We start from the raw sequence: 27,461 nt of genomic DNA, 5'->3' as shown, positions 1-27,461 counted from the left end.
CGTGCACACCGGGGCCCGGGTGGGCGAACACCGCCCCCGAGAGGCTCCATTGGGGTTCGGTGGTGGTTACCGGGGGGAGGTTGGAGACCCTGTGGCTGCTTCTCCACGGTTTATTTACCCTTCTTCCCCCCACCCCCCAAAAAAAAAAAAAAAAAAAAAAAAAAAAAAAAAAAAAATCCCAATCCCTGGAAAAAGGGACCCGGGCGCACGGGGATCCCCAAGCGGCTCCGAGCCCAGCAGCCTGGAGGTCCTCCGGATCAGTACTAGGCCGCCAGGGGGCGCTGCTTCCCGCCGCCCGCGCCCCGCGGTGTCCGCTCTGCGCGTGTGCGGAAGTGTTGGTGGTGTCGGTTCCAGGGGCCGCCGGGAAGATGGCGGCGGAGGCAGCGGTGGCGCCGGGTTTGGAGCTGACGGCGCTGGACGGGCGGGAACTGCGGATCCTGAGGGGGTGAGAGAGGGAGAGAGCGGCAGGGAAGCACCGTGGGGGGGCAGGAGGGGTCTGTGGGGCTCAGGAGGGCTCCCTGGGGCAGGGGAGGTTCCGTGGGTTCCGGGGCTCGGTGGGTTTGGGGCGCTGTGTGGGGCAGGGGCTCGGCGGGTCGGCGTCCGGGGTCTCGGTGGGGTTGGTGTCTGTCAGAAAGGGGGGGATCAGAGGAGGGAGGAGATCCCCGTGTCACGGAACCTCATCATTTGCCCATCCGGATGTGTCCGTGTGCCCCCCAGCATCTGGAGGGGCTGGGGGTGACAGAGCTGGAGGAGGTGGTCCCAGTGCCTATTGGTAGCCCCAGGGCACCTTGTGTCTGTCTGTAAGTTTGTAGAGGGTGGGTGCCAGGAGGATGGGGCCAAATCCTCCTCAGCAACACAAGCTGGGCCGTGGGAAGGTCCATTTAGATCTGAAAAAGATAAAATTCATTGCTGTGAGGGTGCCAGGGAGGTTGTGGAGTCTCCTGCTGTGGAGGAGCTGGAGGATGTGGTCACGGTGCTGCCTTGTTTGTGTCTCCATGTTTGTTTGTACATCTTTGTTTAGGTGTTTGTTTAGATTGGAGATTAGAAAGGATTTCTTTATGGAGAGGGTGATCAGACATTGGAATGGGCTGCCCAGGGAAGGAGTGGATTCTCCGTGTCTGGAGATCTTTCAAAAGAGCCTGGATGTGGCACTGAGTGCCATGGGCTGGGAACCACGGGGGGAGTGGATCAAGGGTTGGACTTGATGGTCTCTGAGGTCCCTTCCAACCCAGCCAATTCTATGATTCTGTCACCCCAGGCTGCCTTGTTTATGTCTCTCAGTATCCAGAGGGTGGATGCCAGGAGGATGGGGCCAGATCCTCCTCAGCAGCACAAGCTGGGCCATGGGAAGGTCGATTGAGATCTGAAAAGGATGAAAATCCTTGCTGTGAGGGTGCCAGGGTACGGGGATAGGCTGCCCAGGGGGGTTGTGGAGTCCCCTTCTGAGGAGAAATTAATCTGGGAGACAAGTTCTCCTGTCTCTGTTTGGGGCCCTTTCCTCTTGAAACAGCACCAGTTCTGTTCGGTTGTCACTCCAGAGGGGACAGTCCCACCCAGGTTGTGGGTTCTTTCCAGGTGCTTTGGAAGGATTTGGGTGTCAGGGAGGGGGGGTTGTGTTGTCCTGTGGTGTCCCAGGCAGAGCTGGCACTGCTCAACTGGTGTGGATCAGGAGCTGGGGGCTCCCAAACTCCTGGGACTGATGTGCAGCCCTGGCACTGGCTCTGGGGAACTCAACCCTCTTGGCTGAGGGCAGAGGGAGAGAAGGAGGAACCAGGAGAAATGCAAATGCCAATTCCTCCTCAGCAACCAAGTTCTGTTCCTTCCAGGTCCCAGGACAGTCCCTTTCCCCAGGAACTCTATGGCAGTGCCCAAGCCCCCCCTGAATTCAGCAGCTGTTGTGTGGCTGTGCCCACATCTGCCCCCAGCACATGGACTCCATGGTGCAGCTGCAGGAGGAGCCCCAGCTCAGCTCTGCCTTCCAGCACTTCAGCATTTTTGGGCAGGTCAGTTCAGGTTCTTCCTTACACAGCACACAGGGCTCTCTGCTTCCTCTCTCCAGCTCTGCCTCTCTCTCTCTCTCTCTCTCATTCCTTCTGCTTTCACTCTGTGATTTCTCTCCCTTTTCCATATCCCTCTTGCTCTCTCCCCTCTCTGCTTTCTCTCTCTCTCTCTCCTTTCTCACTCTCTGCTTTCTCACAGTTTTCTTTCTCTGTTTCTCTCTCTGATTTAGCTCTCCTTTATATCCCTCCCTGCTTCTTCTCTCTCTCCATCTTTCTTTCCTTCTCTTCCCCTCTCCCTCTATTTCATTCTTTCTCCTTTTCTATTCATCTTTCTCTTGCCATCTTTCTATGTCTCCTTGTCTGTCTTTTTCTCTCTTTTACTCTCCTTTCTCTCTATCTCTCTCTCTTTCTCTTTTTCTCACTTCCTCTTTCTCTTTCTCTCCTTTCTCTCTTTCTTTCCTTTCTCTCTTTCTCTCCTTTCTCTCTTTCTCTCCTTTCTCTCTTTCTCTCCTTTCTCTCTTTCTCTCTTTCTCTATCTCTCCTTTCTCTCCTTCTCTTTTTCTCTTTCTCTACCTCTCGTTTCTCTCTTTCTCCTTCTCTCCTTTCTCTCTTTCACTCTTTCTCTATCTCTCCTTTCTCTCTTTCTCTCTTTCTCTTTCTCTTTCTCTCCTTTCTCTCTTTCTCTTTCTCTCTTTCTCTATCTCTCCTTTCTCTCTTTCTCTATCTCTCCTTTCTCTCTTTCTCTATCTCTCCTTTCTCTCTTTCTCTTTCTCTCCTTTCTCTCTTTCTCTTTCTCTCTTTCTCTATCTCTCCTTTCTCTCTTTCTCTTTCTCTCTTTCTCTATCTCTCCTTTCTCTCTTTCTCTATCTCTCCTTTCTCTCTTTCTCTCTCTATCTCTCCTTTCTCTCTTTCTCTTTCTCTCTTTCTCTCTTTTTCTGTCTTTCTCTCTTTCTCTATCTCTCCTTTCTCTTTCTCTTTCTCTTTCTCTTTCTCTTTCTCTTTCTCTTTCTCTTTCTCTTTCTCTTTCTCTTTCTCTTTCTCTTTCTCTTTCTCTCTTTCTCTATCTCTCCTTTCTTTCTTTCTCTTTTTCTATCTCTGCTTTCTCTATCTCTCCTTTCTCTATCTCTGCTTTCTCTCTTTCTCTCTCTCTCTCTCCTTTCTCTCTTTCTCTCTCTCTCCTTTCTCTTCCTCTCTTTCTCTTTCCCTCCTTTCTCCCTTTCTCTCTTTCTCCTTCTCTCCTTTCTCTCTTTCTCTTTCTCTCTTTCTCTATCTCCTTTCTCTCTTTCTCTATCTCTCCTTTCTCTGTTTCTCTCTTTCTTTATCTCTCCTTTCTCTCTTTCTCTTTCTCTATCTCTCCTTTCTCTCTTTCTCTCCTTTCTCTCTTCTCTTCTCTTTCTCTTTCTCTTTCTCTTTCTCTTTCTCTTTCTCTTTCTCTTTCTCTTTCTCTTTCTCTTTCTCCTTTCTCTTTCTCCTTCTCTCTTTCTCCTTCTCTCTTTCTCTTTCTCTTTCTCTTTCTCTTTCTCTTTCTCTTTCTCTTTCTCTTTCTCTTTCTCTTTCTCTTTCTCTTTCTCTTTCTCTTTCTCTTTCTCTTTCTCTTTCTCCTTCTCTTTCTCTTTCTCTTTCTCTTTCTCTTTCTCTTTCTCTTTCTCTTTCTCTTTCTCTTTCTCTTTCTCTTTCTCTTTCTCTTTCTCTCTTCTTTCTTTCTCTATCTCTCCTTTCTCTTTCTCTCTTTCTCTATCTCCTTTCTCTCTTTCTCTATCTCTCCTTTCTCTCTTTCTCTCTCTTTCTCTATCTCTCCTTTATTTTTCTCTCTTTTCTATCTCTCCTTTCTTCTGCTTCACCTCAAGGGACACCTCGGCGACACCAGGGACAGCAGCACCAAAATGGCCCCCGATACCAATGGCACTTCCAGTGCTGCACAACTCAGTGCTCAGCAGGAGCTGCCCTGCCACTCCTGGCCTCAGGGACTGCTCAGGGCACAGCCACCACCAGGCCTTGGCAGGGAACAGCTGCACCACCTCTCTGCTCTTCAGCTCCTCCCACGGACCCTGCAACAGACACAACAGCAGCACTCACACCTGCACAGCTCTGCACAACTCGGGGCCCCAACAAGAAATACAATGCCAGGCACCACAACTCCAGACTGTGCCTGACACTCTGTGCCACCCCACACTGCCTCCTACACAGCTCCAGCAGAAGTTTTCATTGGCCACTCTTTGCGTTTCTTTGCCAGTCCCGACCGTTCGGACTTTGGGGACCCCATTCAGCGATCCGGGAAAACGGCCGCTTCGGGCTGGTAGATTCAAGGTTTGTGTTAAAACGCAAACTCGCAGGCCTACAGTTGGTGATGGTGTGGGTACGGTTCCATGTGAGGGTTAGGGCCAGCCAAAGTTTTCAGTGGCCACTCTTTGCGTTTGTTCCCCAGTTCCGACCGTTTGTACTTTGGGGACCCTATTCAGCGATCTGGGAAAACGGTGGGTTCAGCGTGGTAGATTCAAGGTTTGTGGTAAAAGGAAAACTTGTAGGCTGATTGTTGGTGGTTCTGTGGGTAGGGTTCCATGTGAGGGTTAGGGCCAGCCAAAGTTTTCAGTGGCCACTCTTTGCGTTTTTTCCCCAGTCCCGACCGTTCGGACTTTTGGGACCCCATTCAGCGATCCGGGAAAACGGCGGGTTCAGGGTGGTAGATTCCAGGTTTGTGGGAAAAGGCAAACCCGTAGGCCGATTCTTGGTGGTGCTGTGGGTAGGGTTCCATGTGAGGGTTAGGGCCAGCCAAAGTTTTCAGAGGCCACTCTTTGCGTTTGTTTCCCAGTCCCGACCATTTGGACTTTGGGCACCCCATTCAGCGATCCGGGAAAACGGCCACTTCGGACTGGTTGATTCAAGGTTTGTGGTAAAAGGCAAACCTGTAGGCCGACTGTTGGTGGTTCTGTGGGTAGGGTTCCATGTGAAGGTTAGGGCCAGCTAAAATTTTCAGTGGCCACTCTTTGCGTTTTTTCCCCAGTCCCGACCATTCGGACTTTGTGGACCCCATTCAGCGATCCAGGAAAACGGCCGCTTCGGACTGGTAGATTCAAGGTTTGTGGAAAAAGGCAAACCCATAGGCTGACTGTTGGTGGTGCTGTGGGTAGAGTTCCATGTGAGGGTTAGGGCCAGCAAAAGTTTTCAGTGGCCACTCTTTGTGTTTTTTCCCCAGTCCCGACCGTTCGGACTTTTCGGACCCCATTCAGCGATCCGGGAAAACGGCTGCTTCTGGCTGGAAGATTCAAGGTTTGTGGTAAAAGGTAAACTCGCAGGCCGACTGTTGGTGGTGCTGTGGGTAGGGTTCCATGTGAGGGTTAAGGCCAGCCAAAGTTTTCATTGGCCACTCTTTGCATTTCTTCCCCAGTCCCGACCGTTCGGACTTTGGGGACCCCATTCAGCGATCCGGGAAAACGGCTGCTTCGGACTGGTAGATTCAAGGTTCGTGGTAAAAACCGAACTTGCAGACCGACTGTTATTGGTGTTGTGGGTAGAGTTCCATGTGAAGGTTAGGGCCAGCCCAAGTTTTCAGTGGCCACTCTTTCCGTTTGTTCCCCAGTACCGACCGTTCAGACTTTGGGGACCCCATTCAACGATCCGGGAAAATGGCAGCTTCAGGCTGTTAGATTCAAGGTTTCTGGAAAAACGCAAACCCGCAGGCCGACTGTTGGTGGTGCTGTGGGTAGGGTTCCATGTGAGGGTTATGGCCAGCCAAAGTTTTCAGTGGCCACTCTTTGCGCTTAATTGCCAGTCCCGACATTTCAGACATTTGGGGACCCCATTCAGCGATCCGGGAAAACGGCTGCTTCTGGCTCGTAGATTCAAGGTTTGTGGTAAAAGGAAACCCCATAGGCCGACTGTTGTTGGTGCTATGGGTAGGGTTCCATGTGAGGGTTAGGGCCAGCCAAAGTTTTCATTGGCCACTCTTTGCGCTTAATTGCCAGTCCCGACATTTCGGACATTTGAGGACCCCATTCAGCGATCCGGGAAAACAGCCGCTTCGGGCTGGTAGATACAAGGTTTGTGGTAAAAGGCAGACCCGTAGGGCGACTGTTGGTGGTGCTGTGGGTAGGGTTCCATGTGAGGGTTTGGGCGAGCCAAAGTTTTCAGTGGCCACTCTTTACATTTGTTCCCCTGTCCTGACCGTTCGGACTTTTGGGACCCCATTCAGCGATCCGGGAAAACGTCCGCTTCGGGCTGGTAGATTCAAGGTTTGTGGTAAAACGCAAACCCGCAGGCCGACTGTTGGGGGTGTTATGGGTAGGGTTCCATGTGAGGGTTAGGGCCAGCCAGAGTTTTCAGTTGCCAGTCTTTGTGTTTGTTCCCCAGTCCCGATCGCTCGGACACTTCGGGACCCCATTCAGCGATCCGGGAAAACAACAACTTCGGGTTTGCAGATTCAATGTTTGTGGTAAAAGGCAAACCCGTAGGCCGACTGTTGGTGGTGCTGTGTGTAGGGTTCCATGTGAGGGTTAGGGCCAGATAAAATTTTCAGTGGCCACTCTTTTTGTTTTTTCCCTAGTCCCGACCGTTCGGACTTTTGGGACCCCATTCAGCGATCCGGAAAACAGCCACTTCGGGCTGGTAGCTTCAAGGTTTTGGGGAAAAGGCAAACCCGTAGGCGGACTGTTGGTGGTGCTGTGGGTAGGGTTCCATGTGAGGGTTAGGGCCAGCCAAAGTTTTCAGTGGCCATTCTTTGCATTTGTTCCCCAGTCCCGATCGCTCAAACATTTGGGACCCCATTGAGCGATCCGGTAAAATGGCAGCTTCGGGCTTGTCGACTCAAGATTTTTCGAAAAACGCAAACCCGCAGGCCGACTGTAGGTGGTGCTGTGGGTAGGGTTCCTTGTGAAGGTTAGGGCCAGCGAAAGTTTTCAGTGGCCACTCTTTGCGCTTAACTGCCAGTCCCGACCGTTTGGAGTTTTGGGACCCCATTCAGCGATCCGGGAAAACTGCCGCTTCGGGCTGGTAGATTCAAGGTTTGTGTTGAAAGGCAAACTCGCAGGCCGACTGTTGGTGGTGCTGTGGGTAGTGTTCCATGTGAGGGTTTGGGCGAGCCAAAGTTTTCAGTGGCTACTCTTTGTGTATTTTCCCCAGTCCCGATCACTTGGACTTTTGGGACCCCATTCAGCGATCCGGGAAAACGGCCGCTTCGGGCTTGTCGATTCAAGGTTTGTGGTAAAAGGCAAACCTGTAGTCCGACTGTTGGTGGTGCTGTGGTAGGGTTTCATGTGAGGGTTAGGGCCAGCCAAAGTTTTCATTGGCCACTCTCTGCGTTTGTTTCCCAGTCCCAACCGTTCAGACTTTTGGGACCCCATTCAGCGATCCGGGAAAACGGCCGGTTCAGGGTGGTACATTCAAGGTTTGTGGGAAAAGGGAAACGCGTAGGCCGACTGTTGGTGGTGCTGTGGGTAGGGTTCCATGTGAGGGTTATTGCCAGCCAGAGTTTTCAGTGGCCACTCTTTGCGCTTAATTGCCAGTCCCGACCGTTCGGACTTTTGGGACCCCATTCAGAGATCCGGGAAAACGGCCGCTTCGGGCTGGTAGATTCAAGGTTTGTGGTAAAAGGCAAACCCGTAGTCCGACTGTTGGTGGTGCTGTGGGTAGGGTTCTATGTGAGGGTTAGGGCCAGCTAAAATTTTCAGTGGCCACTCTTTGTGTTTTTTCCCCAGTCCCAACCATTTGGACTTTTGGGACCCTATTCAACGATCCAGGAAAATGGCCGCTTCGGACTGGTAGATTCAAGGTTTGTGGTAAAAGGAAAACCTGTAGTCTGACTGTTGCTGGTGCTGTGGGTAGGGTTCCATGTGAGGGTTAGGGCCAGCCAAAGTTTTCAGTGGCCACTCTTTGCGTTTGTTCCCCAGTCCCGATCGCTCGGACACTTCGGAACCCCATTCAGCGATCCGGGAAAACGGCCGCTTCGGACTGGTAGATTCAAGGTTTGTGGTTAAATGCAAACCTGCAAGCCGCCTGTGTGTGGTGCTGTGGTTAGGGTTCTATGTGCAGTTTAGGGCGAGGTAAAATTTTCATTGGCCACTCTTTTCATTTGTTCCCCAGTCCCGATCGCTCAGACATTTGTGGACCCCATTCAGCGATCCGGGAAAACGGACGCTTCAGGCTGGTAGACTCAAGGTTTGTGGTAGAAAGCTAACTTGCAGGCCTACTGTTGGTGGTGCTGTGGGTAGGGTTCCATGTGAGGGTTAGGGCCAGCCAAAGTTTTCAGTGGCCACTCTTTGCGTTTTTTCCCCAGTCCCGACATTTCGGACATTTGGGGACCCCATTCAGCGATCCGGGAAAATGGCAGCTTCGGGCTGGTAGATTCAAGGTTTGTGGAAAAAGGAAAACCTGTAGGCTGACTGTTGGTGGTGCTGTGGGTAGGGTTCCATGTGAGGGTTAGGGCCAGCCAAAGTCTTCAGTGGACACTCTTTGTGTTTTTTTCCCAGTCCCGACCATTCGGACTTTGGGGACCCTATTTAGCGATTCGGGAAAATGGCAGCTTCGGGCTCGTAGATTCAATGTTTGTGGTAAAAGGCAAACCTGTAGGCCGACTTTTGGTGGTGCATTGGGTAGGGTTCCATGTTAGGGTTAGGGCCAGCCAAAGTTTTCAGTGGCCACTTTTTGCGTTTGTTCCCCAGTCCCGACCGTTCGGACTTTTGGGACCCCATTCAGCGATCCGGGAAAACGGCCGCTTCGGGCTGGTAGATTCAAGGTTTGTGGTAAAAGGCAAACCTGTAGGCTGACTGTTGGTGGTGCTGTGGGTAGGGTTCCATGTGAGGGTTAGGGCCAGCCAAAGTTTTCAGTGGCCACTCTTTGTGTTTTTTCCCCAGTCCCGACTCTTCGGACTTTTGGGACCCCATTCAGCGATCCAGGAAAACGGCCGCTTCGGGCTGGTAGATTCAAGGTTTGTGGTAAAAGGAAAACCTGTAGGCTGACTGTTGGTGGTGCTGTGGGTAGGGTTCCATGTGAGGGTTAGGGCCAGCCAAAGTTTTCAGTTGCCACTCTTTGTGTTTTTTCCCCAGTCCTGACTGTTCGGACTTTTGGGACCCCATTCAGCGATCCAGGAAAACGGCCGCTTCGGGCTGGTAGATTCAAGGTTTGTGGTAAAAGGAAAACCTGTAGGCTGACTGTTGGTGGTGCTGTGGGTAGGGTTCCATGTGAGGGTTTGGGCCAGCCAAAGTTTTCAGTGGCCAGTCTTTGCATTTGTTTCCCAGTCCCAACCGTTCGGACTTTGGGGACCCCATTCAGCGTTCTGGGAATACGGTCCCTTCGGGCTGGTAGATTCAAGCTTTGTGGTAAAAGGAAAACCTGTAGGCTGACTGTTGGTGGTGCTGTGGGTAGGGTTCCATGTGAGAGTTAGGGCCAGCCAAATTTTTAAGTGGCCACTCTTTGTGTTTTTTCCCCAGTCCCGACCGTTCAGACTTTGGGGACCCCATTCAGCGATCCGGGGAAACGGCCGCTTCGAGCTGGTAGATTCAAGGTTTGTGGTAAAAAGCTAACTTGCAGGGCGACTGTTGGTGGTGCTGTGCGGAGGGTTCCATGTTAAGGTTAGGGCCAGCCAAAGTTTTCAGTGGCCACTCTTTGCGTTTGTTCCCCAGTCCTGACCGTTCGGACTTCTGGGACCCCATTCAGCGATCTGGGAATACGGCCACTTTGGGCTGGTAGATTCAAGGTTTGTGGTAAAACTCAAACCCGTAGGCTGACTCTTGGTGGTTCTGTGAGTAGGGTTTCATGTGAAGGTTAGGGCCAGCCAAAGTTTTCAGTGGCCACTCTTTGCATTTGTTCCCGAGTCCCGACCGTTTAGACTTTTGGGACCCCATTCAGCGATCCGGAAAAACGGCCGGTTCAGGGTGGTAGATTCAAGGTTTATGGTAAAAGGCAAACCCGTAGGCCGACTGTTGCTGGTGCTGTGGGTAGGGTTCTATGTGAAGGTTAGGGCCAGCCCAAGTTTTCTTTGGCCACTCTTTGCGCTTAATTGCCAGTCCCGACATTTCGGGCATTTGGGGACCCCATTCAGCGATCCGGGAAAACAGCTGCTTCGGGCTGGTAGATTCAAGGTTTGTGGTAAAAGATAAACCCGTAGGCCGACTGTAGGTAGTGCTGTGGGTAGTGTTCCATGTGAAGGTTAGGGCCAGCCAAAGTTTTCAGTGGCCAGTCTTTGCCTTTGTTTTCCAGTCCCGACCGTTCGGACTTTTAAGACCCCATTCAGCGATCCGGGAAAATGGCAGCTTCGGGCTGGTAGATTCAAGGTTTGTGGAAAAACGCAAACACGCAGGCCAACTGTTGGTGGTGCTGTGGGTAGGGTTCCATGTGAGGGTTAGGACCAGCCAAAGTTTTCAGTGGCTACTCTTTGCATATGTTCCCCAGTCCTGAATATTCAGACATTTGGGACCCCATTCAGCGTTCCAGGAAAACGGCCGGTTCAGGGTGGTAGAGTCAACGCTTGTGGGAAAAGGGAAACCCGTAGGCTGACTGTTGGTGGTGCTGTGGGTAGGGTTCCATGTGAGGGTTAGGGCCAGCCAAAGTTTTAAGGTGCCAGTCTTTGCGTTTGTTCCCCAGTCCAGACCGTTCGGACTTTGGGGACCCCATTCAGTGATCCGGGAAAACGGCCGCTTCGGGCTGGAAGATTCAAGGTTTGTGGTAAAAGGCAAACCCGTAGGCCGAATGTTGGTGGTGCTGTTGGTAGGGTTCTATGTGAGAGTTAGGGCCAGCCTAAGTTTTCAGTAGACACTCTTTGTGTTTTTTCCCCAGTCCCGACCGTTCGGACTTTGGGGAACCCATTCAGTGATACAGGAAAACGGCCGCTCCGGACTTGTAGATTCAAGGTTTGTGTTAACACGCAACCCCGCAGGCCGACTGTTGGTGGTGCTGTGGGTAGAGTTCCATGTGAGGGTTAGGGCCAGCCAAAGTTTTCAGTGGCCAGTCTTTGTGTATGTTTGCCAGTCTCGACCGTTCGGACTTTGGGTACCCCATTCAGCGATCCAGGAAAACGGCCGCTTCGGGCTGGTAGATTCAAGGTTTGTGGGAAAAGGCAAACTCGCAGGCCAACTGTTGGTGGTGCTGTGGGTAGTGTTCCATGTGAGGGTTAGGGCCAGCCAAAGTTTTCAGTGGCTACTCTTTGTGTTTTTTCCCCAGTCTCGATCGCTCAGACTTTTGGGACCCCATTTAGCGATCCAGGAAAAGGGCCGCTTCGGGCTGGTAGATTCAAGATTTGTGGTAAAAGGGAAACCCGAAGGCTGACTGTTGGTGGTGATGTGGGTAGGGTTCCATGTGGAGGTCAGGGCGAGGTAAAATTTTCATTGGCCACTCTTTTCGTTTGTTCCCCAGTCCCGACCGTTCGGACTTTTTGGACCCCATTCAGCAATCCGGGAAAACGTCCGCTTCGGGCTGGTAGATTCAAGGTTTGTGGTAGAAGGCAAACCCGTAGTCCGACTCTTGCTGGTGCTGTGCGTAGGGTTCCATGTGAAGGTTAGGGCCAGCCAAAATTTTCAGTGGACACTCTTTGTGTTTTTTCCCCAGTCCCGATCGCTCGGACTTCGGGGACCCCATTCAGCCATCTGGGAAAATGGCAGCTTCGGGCTGGTATATTCAAGGTTTGCGGAAAAATGCAAACCCGTAGGCTGATTGTTGGTGGTGCTGTGGGTAGGGTTCCATGTGAGGGTTAGGGCCAGCCAAAGTTTTCAGTGGCCACTCTTTGCATTTGTTCCCCAGTCCTGAATGTTCAGACTTTTGGGACCCCATTCAGTGATCCAAGAAAATGGCAGCCTCGGGTTGGTAGATTCAAGGTTTCTGGTAAAGGGCAAACCCGTAGGCCGACTGTTGGTGGTGCTGTGGGTAGGGTTCCATGTGAGGGTTCGGGCCAGCCAAAGTTTTCAGTGGCCACTCTTTGTGTTTTTTCCCCAGTCCCGACCGTTCGGACTTTTAATACCCCATTCAGCGATCCGGAAAAACGGCCGGTTTAGGGTGGTAGATTCAAGGTTTGTGGTAAAAGGCAAACCTGTAGGCTGACTGTTGGTGGTGCTGTGGGTATGGTTCCATGTTAGGGTTAGGACCAGCCAAAGTTTTCAGTGGCCACTCTTTGTGTTTTTTCCCCAGTCCCGACTGTTCGGACTTTTGGGACTCCATTCAGCGATCGGGGAAAATGGCAGCTTCGGGCTGGTAGATTCAATGTCTGTGGTAAAAGGCAAACTCGCAGGCCGACTGTTGGTGGTGCTGTGGGTAGTGTTTCATGTGAGGGTAAGGGCCAGCCAAAGTTTTCAGCGGCCACTCTTTCCATTTGTTCCCCAGTCCCGACCGTTCGGACTTTTGGGACCCCATTCTGCGATCCGGAAAAACGGCCGGTTCAGGGTGGTAGATTCAAGGTTTATGGTAAAAGGCAAACGTGTAGGCCGACTGTTGCTGGTGCTGTGCGTAGGGTTCCATGTGAGGGTTTGGGCCAAAGATTGGCCACTCTTTGTGTTTTTTCCCCAGTCTGAACCTTCGGACCTTTGGGACCGCATTCATCGATCCGGGAAAACGTCCGTTTCCTGCTGGTAGATTCAAGGTTTGTGGTAAAAGGCAAACCCGTAGGCCGACTGTTGGTGGTGCTGTGCGTAGGGTTCCATGGAAGGGTTTTGGCCAGCTAAAATTTTCAGTGGCCACTCTTTGTGTTTTTTCCCCAGTCCAGAGCGTTCGGACTTTTGGGACCCCAGTCAGCGATCCAGGAAAACGGCCGTTTTGTGCTGGTAGATTCAATTTTTGTGTTAAAATGCAAACCCGCAGGCCGACCGTTGGTGGTGCTGTGTATAGGGTTCCATGTGAGGGTTAGGGCCAGCCAAAGTTTTCAGTGGCCACTTTTTGCGTTTGTTCCCCAGTCCCGACCGTTCGGACTTTTGGGACCCCATTCAGTGATCGGGAAAACGGCCACATCGGGCTGGTAGATTCAAGGTTTGTGGAAAAAGGCAAACCCGTAGGCCGATTGTTGGTGGTGATGTGGGTAGGGTTCCATGTGAGGAGTCCGGCCAAAGAGTGGCCACTCTTTGTGTTTTGTCCCCAGTCCGACCGTTCGGACTTTTGGGACCCCATTCAGCGATCCGGGAAAACGGCCGCTTCAGGCTGGTAGATTCAAGGTTTGTGGGAAAAGGCAAACCTGTAGGCCGACTGTTCGTGGTGCTGTGGGTAGGGTTCCATGTGAGGGTTAGCGCCAGCCAAAGTTTTCAGTGGCCACTCTTTGCCTTTGTTTCCCATTCCCGACCGTTAAGACTTTGGGGACCCCATTCAGCGATCCGGGAAAACGGCCGCTTCGGAGTGGTAGATTCAAGGTTTGTGGTAAAATGGAAACCCGCACGCCATCTGTTGGTGGTGCTGTGAGTAGGGTTCCATGTGAAGGTTAGGGCCAGCTAAAATTTCCAGTGGCCACTCTTTTTGTTTTTTCCCCAGTCTTGACCGTTCGAACTTTTGGGACTCCATTCAGCGATCTGGGAAAATGGCAGCCTCGGGTTGGTAGATTCAAGGTTTGTGGTAAAGGGCAAACCCGTAGGCTGACTGTTGGTGGTGCTGTGGGTAGGGTTCCATGTGAGGGTTAGAGCCAGATAATGTTTTCAGTGGCCACTCTTTCCATTTGTTCCCCTGTCCCGACCGTTCGGACTTTTGGGACCGCATTCAGCGATCCGGGAAAACGTCCGTGTCGTCCTGGTAGATTCAAGGTTTGTGGTTAAATTCAAACCCGTAGGCCGACTGTTGGTGGTGCTGTGGGTAGGGTTCCATGTGAAAATTAGGGCAAGCCAAAGTTTTCAGTGGCCACTCTTTGCGTTTGTTCAGCAGGCCCGAACGTTTGGACTTTGGGGACCCCATTTAGCGATCGGGGAAAATGGCAGCTTCGGGCTGGTAGATTCAAGGTTTGTGGAAAAACGCAAACCCGTAGGCGGACTGTTGGTGGTGCTGTGGCTAGGGTTCCATGTGAGGGTTAGGGCCAGCCTAAGTTATCATTGGCCGCTCTTTGCATTTGTTCCTCTATCCCGACCGTTCTGACTTTTGGGACCCCATTCAGCGATCCAGGAAAACATCCGCTTCGGGCTGGTAGATTCAAGGTTTGTGGTAAAAGGCAAACCTGTAGGCTGACTGTTGGTGGTGATGTGGGTAGTTTTTCATGTGAAGGTTAGGGCCAGACAAAGTTTTCAGTGGCCACTCTTTGCCTTTATTCCCCAGTCCCGACCGTTCGGACTTTGGGGACCCCATTCAGAGATCCGGGAAAATGGCCGCTTCAGGCTGGTAGATTCAAGGTTTGTGGTAAAAGGCAAACCCGTAGGCCGACTGTTGGTGGTGCTGTGGGTAGGGTTCCATGTGAGGGTCAGGGCCAGCCAAAGTTTTCAGTGGCCACTCTTTGCGTTTGTTCCCCAGTCCTGACCGTTCGGACTTCTGGGACCCCATTCAGCGATCTGGGAATACGGCCACTTTGGGCTGGTAGATTCAAGGTTTGTGGTAAAACTCAAACCCGTAGGCTGACTCCTGGTGGTTCTGTGAGTAGGGTTTCATGTGAAGGTTAGGGCCAGCCAAAGTTTTCAGTGGCCACTCTTTGCATTTGTTCCCGAGTCCCGACCGTTTAGACTTTTGGGACCCCATTCAGCGATCCGGAAAAACGGCCGGTTCAGGGTGGTAGATTCAAGGTTTATGGTAAAAGGCAAACCCGTAGGCCGACTGTTGCTGGTGCTGTGCGTAGGCTTCCATGTGAGGGTTCGGGACAAAGATATGCCACTCTTTGTGTTTTTTCCCCAGTCCGACCGTTAAGACTTTTGGGACCCCATTCACCGATCCAAGAAAACGGCCGCTTCGGACTGGTAGATTCAACGTTTGTGGTAAAAGGCAAACCTGTAGGCCTACTGTTGGTGGTGCTGTGGGTAGGGTTCCATGTGAGGGTTAGGGCCAGCCAAAGTTTTCAGTGGACAGTCTTTGTGTTTTTTCCCCAGTCCCGACCGTTCGGAGTTTGGGGAACCCATTCAGCGATACAGGAAAACGGCCGCTTCGGACTTGTAGATTCAAGGTTTGTGTTAACACGCAAACCCGCAGGCCGACTGTTGGTGGTGCTGTTGGTAGAGTTTCATGTGAGGGTTAGGGCCAGCCAAAGATTTCAGTGGCCAGTCTTTGCGTATGTTTGCCAGTCCCGACCGTTCGGACTTTTAAGACCCCATTCAGCGATCCGGGAAAATGGCAGCTTCGGGCTCGTAGATTCAAGGTTTGTTTAAAAGGCAAACTATCAGGCCAACTGTTGGTGGTGCTGTGGGTAGTGTTTCATGTGAGGGTTAGGGCCAGCCAAAGTTTTCAGTTTCTACTCTTTGTGTTTTTTCCCCAGTCCCTATCGCTCGGACTTCGGGGACCACATTCAGCGATCCGGGAAAACAGCCGCTTCGGGCTGGTACATTCAAGGTTTGTGGAAAAAGGCAAACCCGTAGGCCGACTGTAGGTGGTGCTGTGGGTAGGGTTCCATGTGAAGGTTAGGGCCAGCCCAAGTTTTCTTTGGCCACTCTTTGCGCTTAATTGCCAGTCCCGACATTTTGGACATTTGGGGACCCCATTCAGCGATCCAGGAAAACGGCCGCTTCGGACTCGTTGATTCAAGGTTTGTGTTAAAACGCAAAACCGCAGGCCGACTGTTGGTGGTGCTGTGGGTAGGGTTCCATGTGAGGGTTAGGGCCAGCCAAAGTTTTCAGTGGCCAGTCTTTTCCTTTTTTCCATTCCCAACCGTTCGGACTTTTAAGACCCCATTCAGCGATCCGGGAAAATGGCAGATTCGGGCTGGTAGATTCAAGGTTTGTGGAAAAACGCAAACACGCAGGCCGACTGTTGGTGGTGCTGTGGGTAGGGTTCCATGTGAGGGTTTGGGCCAGCCAAAGTTTTCAGTGGCCACTCTTTGTGTTTTTTCCCCAGTCCCGACCGTTCGGACTTTTGGGACCCCATTTAGCGATCTGGGAAAATGGCAGCTTCGGGGTGGTAGATTCAAGATTTGTGGTAAAAGGGAAACCCGAAGGCTGACTGTTGGTGGTGCTGTGGGTAGGGTTCCATGTGGAGGTTAGGGCGAGCCAAAATTTTCTTTGGCCACTCTTTTCGTTTGTTCCCCAGTCCCGACCGTTCGGACTTTTTGGACCCCATTCAGCAATCCGGGATAACGTCCGCTTCGGGCTGGTAGATTCAAGGTTTCTGGTAAAAGGCAAACCAGTAGTCGGACTGTTGGTGGTGCTGTGCATAGGGTTCCACGTGAGGGTTCGGTCAAGCTAAAATTTTCAGTGGCCACTCTTTGTGTTTTTTCCCCAGTCCCGAACGTTCGGACTTTTGGGTCCCCATTCAGCGATCCGGGAAAACGGATGCTTCTGGCTGGAAGATTCAAGGTTTGTGGTTAAAGGTAAACTCGCAGGCCGACTGTTGGTTTTGCTGTGGGTAGTATTCCATGTGAGGGTTAGGGCCAGGCAAAGTTTTCACTGGCCACTCTTTGGGTTTGTTCCCCAGTCTCGACCGTTCGGAGTTTGGGGACCCCATTCAGCGATCTGGGATAATGGCCACTTCGGGCTGGCAGATTCAAGGTTTGTGGTAAAAGGAAAACCTCTAGGCTGACTGTTGGTGGTGCTGTGGGTAGGGTTCCATGTGAGGGTTCGGGCCAGCCAAAGTTTTCAGTGGCCACTCTTTGCGTTTGTTCCCCAGTTCCAACCGTTCGGAGTTTGGGGACCCCATTCAGCGATCCGGGAAAACAGCCGCTTCGGGCTGGTAGTTTCAAGGTTTGTGGTAAACGGCAAACCCGTAGGCCGACTGTTGGTAGTACTGTCGGTAGGGTTCCATGTGAGGGTTAGGGCCAGCCAAAGTTTTCAGTGGCCACTCTTATCGTTTGTTCCCCAGTCCCAACCGTTCGGACTTTTGGGACCCCATTCAGCGATCAGGAAAACGGCCACTTCGGGCTGGCAGATTCAAGGTTTGTGGTAAAAGGAAAACTTGTAGGCTTACTGTTGGTGGTTCTTTGAGTAGGGTTCCATGTGAGGGTTAGGGCCAGCCAAAATTTTCAGTGGCCACTCTTTGTGTTTTTTCCCCAGTCCCGACCGTTCGGATTTTTGGGACCCCATTCAGCGATCCGGGAAAACGGCTGCTTCAGACTGGTAGATTCAAGGTTTGTGGTAAAAGGAAAACCCGTAGGCCGACTGTTGGTGGTGCTGTGGGTAGGGTTCCATGTGAGGGTTCGGGCCAGCTAAAATTTTCAGTGGCCACTCTTTGTGTTTTTTCCTCAGTCCTGACCATTCGGACTTTTGGGACCCCATTCAGCGATCCGGGAAAAGATCCTCTTCGGGCTGGTAGAATCAAGGTTTTTGGAAAAAAGGCAAACCTGTAGGTCGACAGATGGTGATGTTGTGGTAGGGTTCCATGTGAGGGTTAGGGCCAGCCAAAGTTTTTACTGGCCACTTTTTGTATTTTTTCCCCAGTCCGGACCGTTTGGACGTTTGGAAGCCCATTCAGCGATCCGGGAAAACGGCTGCTTCGGGCTGGTAGATTCAAGGTTTGTTTTAAATGGCAAACTCGCAGGCCGACTGTTGGTGGTGCTGTGGGTAGTGTTCCATGTGAGGGTTAGGGCCAGCCAAAGTTTTCAGTGGCCACTCTTTGCGTTTGTTCCCTATTCCCTATCGCTCGGACTTTTGGGTCCCCATTCAGCGATCCGGGAAAAAGTCCGCTTCGGGCTTGTCGATTCAAGGTTTGTTGGAAAAGGCAAACCCGTAGGCCGACTGTTGGTGGTGCTGTGCGTAGGGTTCCATGTTAGGGTTAAGGCCAGCCAAAGTTTTCATTGGCCACTCTTAGCGTTTTTTCCCCAGTCCCGACCGTTCGGAATTTTGGGACCCCATTCAGCGATCCGGGAAAACGTCCGCACCGGACTGGTAGATTCAAGGTTTTTGGTAAAAGGCAAACCCGTAGGCCGACTGTTGGTGGTGCTGTGGGTAGGGTTCCATGTGAGGGTTCGGGCCAGCTAAAGTTTTCATTGGCCACTCTTTGTGTTTTTTCCCCAGTTATAGAGAAATAAGATTAATCAGGTGCCTCGAATTTCCAGTGAGTGGGTGTGAGTCCACCTGTTCCTGATTAGGACAGGCCCCTATTTGGCATGAGGAAGGCCAGGGTGCCAATAAAGATGGAACACACACCCACAGAGAAAACTCAGCTCACTCTGGTGCGAGGCATGGAGAGGCCAGCAGCTCGTTGAGCCTCTGGAGCAAGAAAGGCTCTTCCCACTACACTTCTACCCTGGAAGCGCTGTGTGGTGGCTGGAGTCCTGGAAGAGACCAGCAGCTCGTCGAGCTTCAGGAGCAAGAATGGCTCCTCCCGCTACATCTGGTGGAGAATGCGGGCAGCATACAGACAACTTAAGAAGCAGAGTGTGAAGAGCTGGCAGCAGAAACATTCTGCCTGATTTGAAAAAATGCCTGGGCTAACACTCTCCCTGAAAGATATGACCAGCAAGCTCTTTGGTTTGGAAACCCCTGAACAGAGGGAAGCCAAGATAAGGATTCTCTCTTTGGAAACCCCTGAGCGGAGGGAAGCCAGGAGGATGGAATCTCATGGTATGGAATCCCACGGAGGAAAAAGAAAAAAAAAAATATAAAAAAGTAAAGGTAAATAAAAGTAAAAGTATGGAATCCCACGGAGGAACCAGAAACCCATGAGGAACCAGAAATCTCTTTGGAAACCCCTGAGCAAAGGAAAGCCAAGAGAAGGATTCTCTCTTTGGAAGCCCCTGAGCAGAGGGAAACCAAGAGAAGAGCAGAAACAGGAGGGAGAAGAACAAAAGGTAGAGACTTTGTGAAAAAGTGCTTGGGCTGACATTTGGTTGCCTAAGCTAGGGTTAAAATCCTATAAGTTATAAGTGTATTTTTGTAAAAAATCCTGTATGTATGTGTAAAAGTCCTCTACTCGGGGCCCCCTCGATGCTCTTAGCTGAGTGTCCCGCGGGGCCCGAAGAAAAATGTGTATTTTTGTGTAAAAAATCCTGTGTGTCAGTAGAAAAAAAATGTGTATGTTTAAAAATCCTGTATGTTTGTTAAAATGTCTGTAAGCTAGGGCAAACCGGGAAAGCTTTAAGAAGAAAAAAAAAAAAAGAAGGGGGAAATATAGAGAAATGAGATAAATCAGGTGCCTCGAATTGCCAGTGAGTGGGTGTGAGTCCACCTGTGCCTGATTAGGACAGGCCCCTATTGGGCATGAGCAAGGCCAGGGGGCCAATAAAGGTGGAACACACACCCACAGAGAAAAAAATCTCAGCTCACTCTGGTGCGAGGCATGGAGAGGCCAGCAGCTCGTTGAGCCTCTGGAGCAAGAAAGGCTCTTCCCACTACACTTCTACCCTGGAAGCGCTGTGTGGTGGCTGGAGTCCTGGAAGAGACCAGCAGCTCGTCGAGCTTCAGGAGCAAGAATGGCTTCTCCCGCTACACCCAGTCCCGACCGTTCTGACTTTTGGGACCCCATTCAGCGATCTGGGAATACGGCCGCTTCGTACTGGTACATTCATTTTTTGTGTTAAAATGCAAACCCGCAGGCCGACTGTTGGTGGTGCTGTGGGTAGTGTTCCATGTGAGGGTTAGGGCCAGCCAAAGTTTTCACTGGCCACTCTTTACATTTGTTCCCCTGTCCTGACCGTTCGGACTTTTGGGAACCCATTCAGCGATCCGGGAAAACGGCCGCGTCGGGCTGACAGATTCAAGGTTTGTGGTAAAAGGAAAACCTGTAGGCTGACTGTTGGTGGTGCTGTGGGTAGGGTTCCATGTGAGGGTTCGGGCCAGCTAAAATTTTCAGTTGCCACTTATTGTGTTTTTTCCCCAGTCCCGACCGTTCGGACTTTTGTGACCCCATTCAGCGATCCGGGAAAACGGCCGCTTCGGGCTGGTAGATTCAAGGTTTGTGTTAAAAGGCAAACTCACAGGTTGAATGTTGGTGGTCCTGTGGGTAGGGTTCCATGTGAGGGTTAGGGCCAGCAAAAGTTTTCAGTGGCCACTCTTTGCGTTTTTTCCCCAGTCCCAATCACTGGGACTTCGGGGACCCCATTCAGCGATCCGGGAAAACGGCCGCTTTGGGCTCGTTGATTCAAGGTTTGTGGGAAAAGGCAAACCCGTAGGCCGACTGTTGGTGGTGCTGTGGGTAGCGTTCCATGTGAGGTTTAGGGCCAGCCAAAGTTTTCATTGGCCACTCTTTGCGTTTGTTTCCCAGTCCCGACCATTCAGACTTTTAAGACCCCATTCAGCGATCCGGGAAAGCGGCCAATTCGGACTGGTAGATTCAAGGTTTGTGGTAAAAGACAATCCCGTAGGCCGACTGTTCGTGGTGCTGTGGGTAGGGTTCCATGTGAGGGTTCGGGCCAACTAAAATTTTCAGTGGCCACTCTTTGTGTTTTTTCCCCAGTCCCGATCGTTCGGACTTTTGGGACCCCATTCAGCGATCCAGGAAAACATCCGCTTCGGGCTGGTAGATTCAAGGTTTGTGTTTAAACGCAAACCCGCAGGCCGACTGTTGGTGGTGCTGTTGGTAGGGTTCCATGTGAGGGTTAGGACCAGCCAAAGTTTTCAGTGGCCACTCTTTGTGTTTGTTTCCGAGTCCCGACCGTTCAGACTTTGGGGACCCCATTCAGAGATCCAGGAAAAAGGACGCTTCGAGCTGGTAGATTCAAGGTTTTTGGTAAAACGCAAACCCGCAGGCCGACTGTTGGTGGTGCTGTGGGTAGAGTTCCATGTGAGGGTTAGGGCCAGCCAAAGTTTTCAGTGGCTACTCTTTTGTGTTTTTTCCCCAGTCCCGACCGTTCCCACTTTTGGGATCCCATTCAGCGATCCGGGAATACAGCCGCTTCGGGCTGGTAGATTCAAGGTTTGTGGTAAAACTCAAACCCGTAGGCTGACTGTTGGTGGTGCTGTGGGTAGGATTCCATGTCAGGGTTAGGGACAACCAAAGTTTTCATTGGCCACTCTATGCGTTTTTTTTCTCCAGTCCCGAACGTTCGGACTTTTCGGACCCCATTCAGCGATCCCGAAAAACACACGTTTCGGACTGGTACATTCAAGGTTTGTTGTAAAACGCAAACCCGCAGGCCGACTGTTGGTGGTGCTGTGGGTAGGGTTCCATGTGAGGGTTACGGAGAGCCAAAGTTTTCAGTGGCCAGTCTTTGTGTTTGTTTCCCCAGTCCCTATCGTTCAGACTTTGGGGACCCCATTCAGCGATCCGGGAAAACACGCGATTCGGACCGGTAGATTCAAGGTTTGTGGAAAAAGACAAACCCGTAGGTCGACTGTTGGTGGTGCTGTGGGTAGGGTTACATGTGAGGGTTAGGGCCAGCCAGAGTTTTCAGTGGCCACTCTTTTCGCTTAATTTCCAGTCCCGACATTTCGGACATTTGGGGACACCATTCAGCAATCCGGGAAAACAGCAGCTTCTGGCTCGTAGATTCAAAGTTTGTGGTAAAAGGCAAACCCGTCGGTTGTAACATCTACCCACGGAAAGGCAAAACCCAAAATCGAATTCCACGTCTATTTCTTGGAGGTTTCCTGGTCTTTTAGCCTGATAACTCTCTCTTCTAACTCATTTCAAGAAACTTTGTGTTTACAAGCATTCAAATGAGCTGAGAGGCAAAATCTGGAAACAGAAGAGCATTTCCAAAGTTTCCGAGCATCGAAATGGATGGGGAAAGCTCTCATTCCTAGACCGTTTTGTACTGTGAGATCTTTTCCATGCACCGCAATCGGTTCAGCTCTGCTGCTTAATGCAAAAGACCCTTGGGCTCTTGAGAAACGAATGGAAGCCATTTTGAGAAAGGGACTGGTTTCACATCTCCCCACGTCAAGGGAAAGGCGAAACAATATTCACATCTGCTTTAAAATTCGATGGTGTCACAGCTTTCTAGCTCTATTGCAGCTTTTCTTTCAAGCAACGTGATGTTGGATGGTATTCCAGAGTGAAGCCGAGAAACGAAATCTGGAGAGTATCAGAGCATCAGAAATGCTCCCTGTCCCTCTTTACAGAGAGAGAAGCAGTTTCGGCCAGCTCGACAGATTAGATGTACTCCTTTGCCTAATATGCTCTGGCTTTGGGATCGGTTTAGGAACATCATTCATGGCTTAAAGGTAAATTTCTGTTTAGGGATAGGGTTCGAATTAGGTTTAGGTTAGAGTTAGGCTTTTGGAGTAGAGTTACAGTTTAGGGTAAGAGTTAGTGTAAGGTTTCAGGTCAGGGATAGGGATAGGTTCCAAGGTAAGGATAGGAATAGCATTCTTTAGGTTTAGGGTTAGAGTTAGATTTAGGATTAGGAATGTCATTCCTCTCAGTTACTGTGTCAGCTGAAAAGTCTTTCTCCCGTATGTTCTCTTTCTTTAAAAGAGAGAAAACAAGCCTTGGGAATGTTGCAAAGGCAGGGGAACCAGGAGCCCAGAGGCACTAATTATCGATTGTAACATCTACCCACGGAAAGGAGAAACCCAAGACCGAATTCCACATCCGTTTCCTGGTCTTTTAGCCTGATAACTCTCTCTTCCAACTTTCATTTCAAGAAACCTGATGTTTACAAGCATTCAAATGAAGCTGAGAGGCAAAATCTGGAAAACAGAAGAGGATTTCCAAACTTTCCGGCATCGAAATGGATGGGGAAAGCTCTCATTCCTAGACCCAGTTTTGTACTGTGAGATCTTTTCCATGCACCGCAATCGGTCAGCTCTGCTGCTTAATGCAAAAGACCCTTGGGCTCTTGAGAAACGAATGGAAGCCATTTTGAGAAAGGGACTGGTTTCACATCTCCCCACATCAAGGGAAAGGTGAAACAATATTCACATCTGCTTTAAAATTTGAGGGTGTCACAGCTTTCTAGCTCTCTTGCAGCTTTTCTTTCAAGCAACGTGATGTTGGATGGTATTCCAGATTGAAGCCGAGAAACAAAATCTGGAGAGTATCAGAGCATCAGAAATGCTCCCTGTCCCTCTATACAGAGAGAGAAGCAGTTTCGGCCAGCTCGGCAGATTAGATGTACTCCTTTGCCTAATATGCTCTGGCTTCGGGATCGGTTTAGGAACATCATTCATGGCTTAAAGGTTAAATTTCTGTTTAGGGATAGGGTTCGAATTAGATTTAGGTTAGAGTTAGGCTTTTGGAGTAGAGTTACAGTTTAGGGTAAGAGTTAGTGTAAGGTTTCGGGTCAGGGATAGGGATAGGTTCTAAGGTAAGGATAGGAATAGCATTCTTTAGGTTTAGGGTTAGAGTTAGGTTTAGGGTTAGGAATATCATTCCTCTCAGTTACTGTGACAGCTGGAAAGTCTTTCTCCCGTATGTTCTCTTTCTTTAAAAGAGAGAAAACAAGCCTTGGGAATGTTGCAAAGGCAGTGGAACCAGGAGCCCAGAGGCACTAATTATCGATTGTAACATCTACCCACGGAAAGGCGAAATCCAAGACCGAATTTCACATCCGTTTCCTGGTCTTTTAGCCTGATAACTCTCTCTTCCAACTTTCATTTCAAGAAACCTGATATTTACAAGCATTCAAATGAAGCTGAGAGGCAAAATCTGGAAACAGAAGAGGATTTCCAAACTTTCCGGCATCGAAATGGATGGGGAAAGCTCTCATTCCTAGACCCAGTTTTGTACTGTGAGATCTTTTCCATGCACCGCAATCGGTTCAGCTCTGCTGCTTAATGCAAAAGACCTTTGGGGTCTTGAGAAACGAAAGGATGCCGATTTGAGAAAGGGACTGGTTTCACATCTCCCCACGTCAAGGGAAAGGTGAAACAATATTCACATCTGCTTTAAAATTTGAGGGTGTCACAGCTTTCTAGCTCTCTTGCAGCTTTTCTTTCAAGCAACGTGATGTTGGAAGGTATTCCAGATTGAAGCCGAGAAACAAAATCTGGAGAGTATCAGAGCATTGGAAATGCTCCCTGTCCCTCTATACAGAGAGAGAAGCAGTTTCGGCCAGCTCGGCAGATTAGATGTACTCCTTCGCCTAACATGCTCCTGCCACTCTTTGGGTATGTTTGCCTTTTCTGACCCTTCGGACATTGGGGACCCCATACACCAATCAAGGAAAAAGGCCGCTTGGGGCTGGTAGATTCAAGGTTTGTGGTAAAACGCAAAACCGTAGGCTGACTGTTGGTGGTGCTGTGGGTAGGGTTCCATGTGAGGATTAGGGCCAGCCAAAGTTTTCAGTGGCAACTCTTTGTGTCTGTTTGCCAATCCAGAACTTTCGGACATTGGGGACCCCATTCAGTCACCTGGGAAAAAGGCCGCTTCGGACTGGTAGATTCAAGGATTGTGGTCAAATGCTAACAAGTAGGCCGATGGTTGGTGGTGCTGTGGGTAGTGTTCCATGTGAGGTTTAGGGCCAGCCAAAGTTTACAGTGGCCACTCTTTGCGTTTGTTTGCCAGTCCTGACCATTCAGTTGTTTGGGACCCCATTCAGCCATCCGGGAAATGGCCGCTTCGGGCTGGTAGATTCAAGGTTTGTGGTAAAACGCAAACCCGTATCTCGACTGGTAGTGGTGCTATGGGTAAGGTTCCATTTGAGGCTTTGGGCTAGCCAAAGTTTTCAGTGGCCACTCTTTGCGTTTGTTTCCAGTCCCGACCGTTCGGACTTTTCTGACCCTATTCAGCGATTCGGGAAATGGCCGCTTCGGGCTGGTAAATTCAATTTTTGTGGTAAAAGGCAAACCCGTGGGCTGACTTATGGTCGTGGGCATGGATTATGTAACCAAAACTGTTTTCTTAAACCAGCCGTCTACGTTTCACTAACATTATATTATCTTTCTCTAAGCGGTCTTTAACAAACAACACAAGCTTATTTAATATACAGGGTCCGAAGACCAATGCTACGATGAGCAGTTTCCCATTAGTGTGGAAATGAGGGTGGTTAGCCATGGTGTGTGGTTAAACCATGACTCAAACCATTCTTGCTGGACTTCATTGTGTCGTCTTCTTTTTTCCAAACCTTCTCTGAGCTTGGCCATGGTGTCACGGACAACGCCGGTGTTGTCTGCATATACTCAACACTCTTCTCCTAGCGCAGCACAATGTCCTTTTTGTTGTAAAAACAAGAGATCTAGTGCCCTACGATTTTGGAGGACCACTTTGGACAATGAAGTCAGGGATTGCTCTAAGGCGCTGATTGATTTTTCAATTCGAGCTAGATCCTCATCCACTGTTATTTTAAGGGAATGAAACTTTTGATTTTGCTCAACTGTTGGGGCTATTTGGGTACCGGTGGGGGTCATGTGTCTGGCAGTAGTTGTGGTGCTGGTGGGAATTACAGTACAAGCTTCGATCTCGTATAGTAAAGACTCAGCTGTCGGTGGGTTAAGTGGTGAGTTGGATTTGACAGCTTTGGGTGCTTGTGTTATGGACTTAATAATTTGCATTGGCGCCCCTCTATCTTTGTAATTTCCCTGAAGGAATGGGTACCACATCTTACCTTTGAGCCATCCTGCATCACCTGGGTTTAAAATTTCCAGGACCAAATAGGAATGATTTGGTCCCCAACTTACTTGTAGGAATTCATCCTCTATCTCTGGTATCCAGCTCTTGCCTGTCACAATGGTCTCACAATCCATATATCCACAAACTAGTGGATGGTTACAATAATATTTACTTGGGTGTGAGCTGGGGCACCAATATAGTTCCCTATATGACTGACCGAGTGCCTGAATGCTCGGTTCTATCTCCTCAGGCTGTGGTACTCCGGGGAATAGAACATCAAATGTAATCTTAAAAGCTGGGGCTCCTGCCGTTATGCATTCTTTTATCACTATCCCACGTTTTGGGTTCCACAGCATCCACTTGAATAACTGGTGTTGGTTGCAATTTGCCTCTCCTGCACTTACAAACCCTAAAACCAGGATCACAGAAAGATATAGTAGATTTTTTCTGCACAGGTTGTTCTGCTGGTGCATGGGTGCTGTTGATGCGGGATTTTCAGGTTCTGTCAGGACGTTTGCTGTTCAGTCCTTGCTGCCCACCAGGCCATGTAGGTTAGAAGGGTGATCGACGAGTTGGTCCTGTGAACAGAAACTTAGAGTTTTTGTTAGTTTAACTCCGCTACTATTATTGTTATTGTTATTATTATTACTGTTGCTATCATCACTAATCTGGAGGTCTGGTTTAATGGACTTAAGTGGACACCACTTAACTATACCATCTTTTTTGATAGCTGCATACCCTCGCCCCGTGAGAACTAGTCTCCATCCCTGTTCCCATTCACCCAACTCATTCCTAACTCTGACTAATGGGCCTTCCTCCATAGATCTAGTGGCCCAATGTTTTTGGGCCAGGCTGTTTGCCTCTTCTCCTCTGGGGTACTGATTCAGGGCTAATAGAGCGGTAGCTAGAAGGTGTGCTTGGTCTCTTGAGGGAATGGCATTGTCGAAGCCTTATGCTTTCGCTAATACCTCTAATTTAGATTTCAGAGTCTGGTTCGCTCGTTCGACTATGGCCTGGCCTGTGCTATTATATGGGATACCATGTAGTAGAGTGATGCCCCACTTCTGGACCAAGGCTTGTACAGATTTGGACATGAAGTTTGGGCTATTGTCCGTTTTGATCTGATTAGGAATGCCGAGCCATGCCATAGCTGTCAGCCAATGCTGGATAGTCGCTTTGGAGTCAGTCTTAAGGTGCTGAGTGGCTACAATCATTCCACTATATGTGTCTATGGTTACCGCTAGCCATGCTCTAGGTTTCAGCAATTGGCAGAGTGTAAAATCTGTCTGCCACACTTCGGAGGCTTTGAGACCTCTGGGGTTTACTCTGCTGGACCATAGTGGTGCTTTCTGACAGTAAGGACATGTAGCTACAATGTGTTTCGCATCAGTGACTGTTCTGTTGGGGACAGTCCGCACGCTAGTGCTACGGCCGACGCTTCTAGCTGTTGGACTGAGAGAGCAGGATCGGTCATTTTAACGCAGTGCCATTCTCCTCCCGATTGCCATACTGCCGCCGCAGTTGAGGTCACTGAGGACGCATATAACTTCTGTGCTGAAGTTCCCAGAGGCAAGGGATTTGATTCGATTACCTGCTCTGTTGTAGTTACTGGGTAGCCAGCCATCCTTACTCCCTGCTTTACGAAGCTACTGCCATCTGAGAACCAGTCATCTGCCCCTTCGAGTGGCTCTTCCTTGAGATCCGGACAACTGGAGTACACAGCCTCGATGGTTTCTAGACAGTCATGCTCAATTAGCTCTGCTGACACTCTTCCTTCTAGGAATGATGCTGGGTTGACAACATTAGTGACTTGAATGATTATGTCATCTAATTCAACTAAAATTGCCTGGTACTTCAGGAACCGAGAAGGTGACAGCCAATGGCCACCTTTCTGTTCTAGCACCGCTGATACAGTGTGGGACACTAATACAGTCATTTTCTGGCCCATAGTGAATTTTCTGGCCTCTTCTATGTTTATGATTACTGCAGCCACTGCCTTCAAGCATGTGGGCCATC

General features: G+C 50.2%; 1 protein-coding gene across 1 annotated transcript; it reads left to right on the top strand.

Annotated features, from left to right (window-relative positions):
* The first annotated feature begins 359 nt into the window (after positions 1–359).
* Positions 360–26,689, top strand: LOC115598761. The gene is made up of 23 exons (XM_030456309.1): positions 360–445; positions 1,827–2,003; positions 4,618–4,691; positions 6,732–6,759; positions 7,144–7,189; positions 10,575–10,648; positions 10,959–11,032; positions 11,535–11,608; positions 12,303–12,329; positions 12,512–12,558; positions 14,586–14,659; positions 16,878–16,950; positions 17,069–17,117; positions 17,694–17,801; positions 19,675–19,714; positions 20,025–20,098; positions 20,217–20,279; positions 20,443–20,515; positions 20,988–21,061; positions 21,215–21,287; positions 21,373–21,497; positions 24,215–24,272; positions 26,575–26,689. The coding sequence occupies exons 2-23, from the start codon at positions 1,929–1,931 to the stop codon at positions 26,687–26,689; spliced, it is 1,518 nt and encodes a 505-aa protein (XP_030312169.1). The 5' UTR covers positions 360–445; positions 1,827–1,928.
* Positions 26,690–27,461: the final 772 nt, after the last annotated feature.

This window comes from Calypte anna, chromosome 9 (genome assembly GCF_003957555.1).
Source record: "Calypte anna isolate BGI_N300 chromosome 9, bCalAnn1_v1.p, whole genome shotgun sequence".
NCBI lineage: Eukaryota > Metazoa > Chordata > Aves > Apodiformes > Trochilidae > Calypte > Calypte anna.
This window is presented reverse-complemented; position numbering and strand designations above follow the sequence as displayed.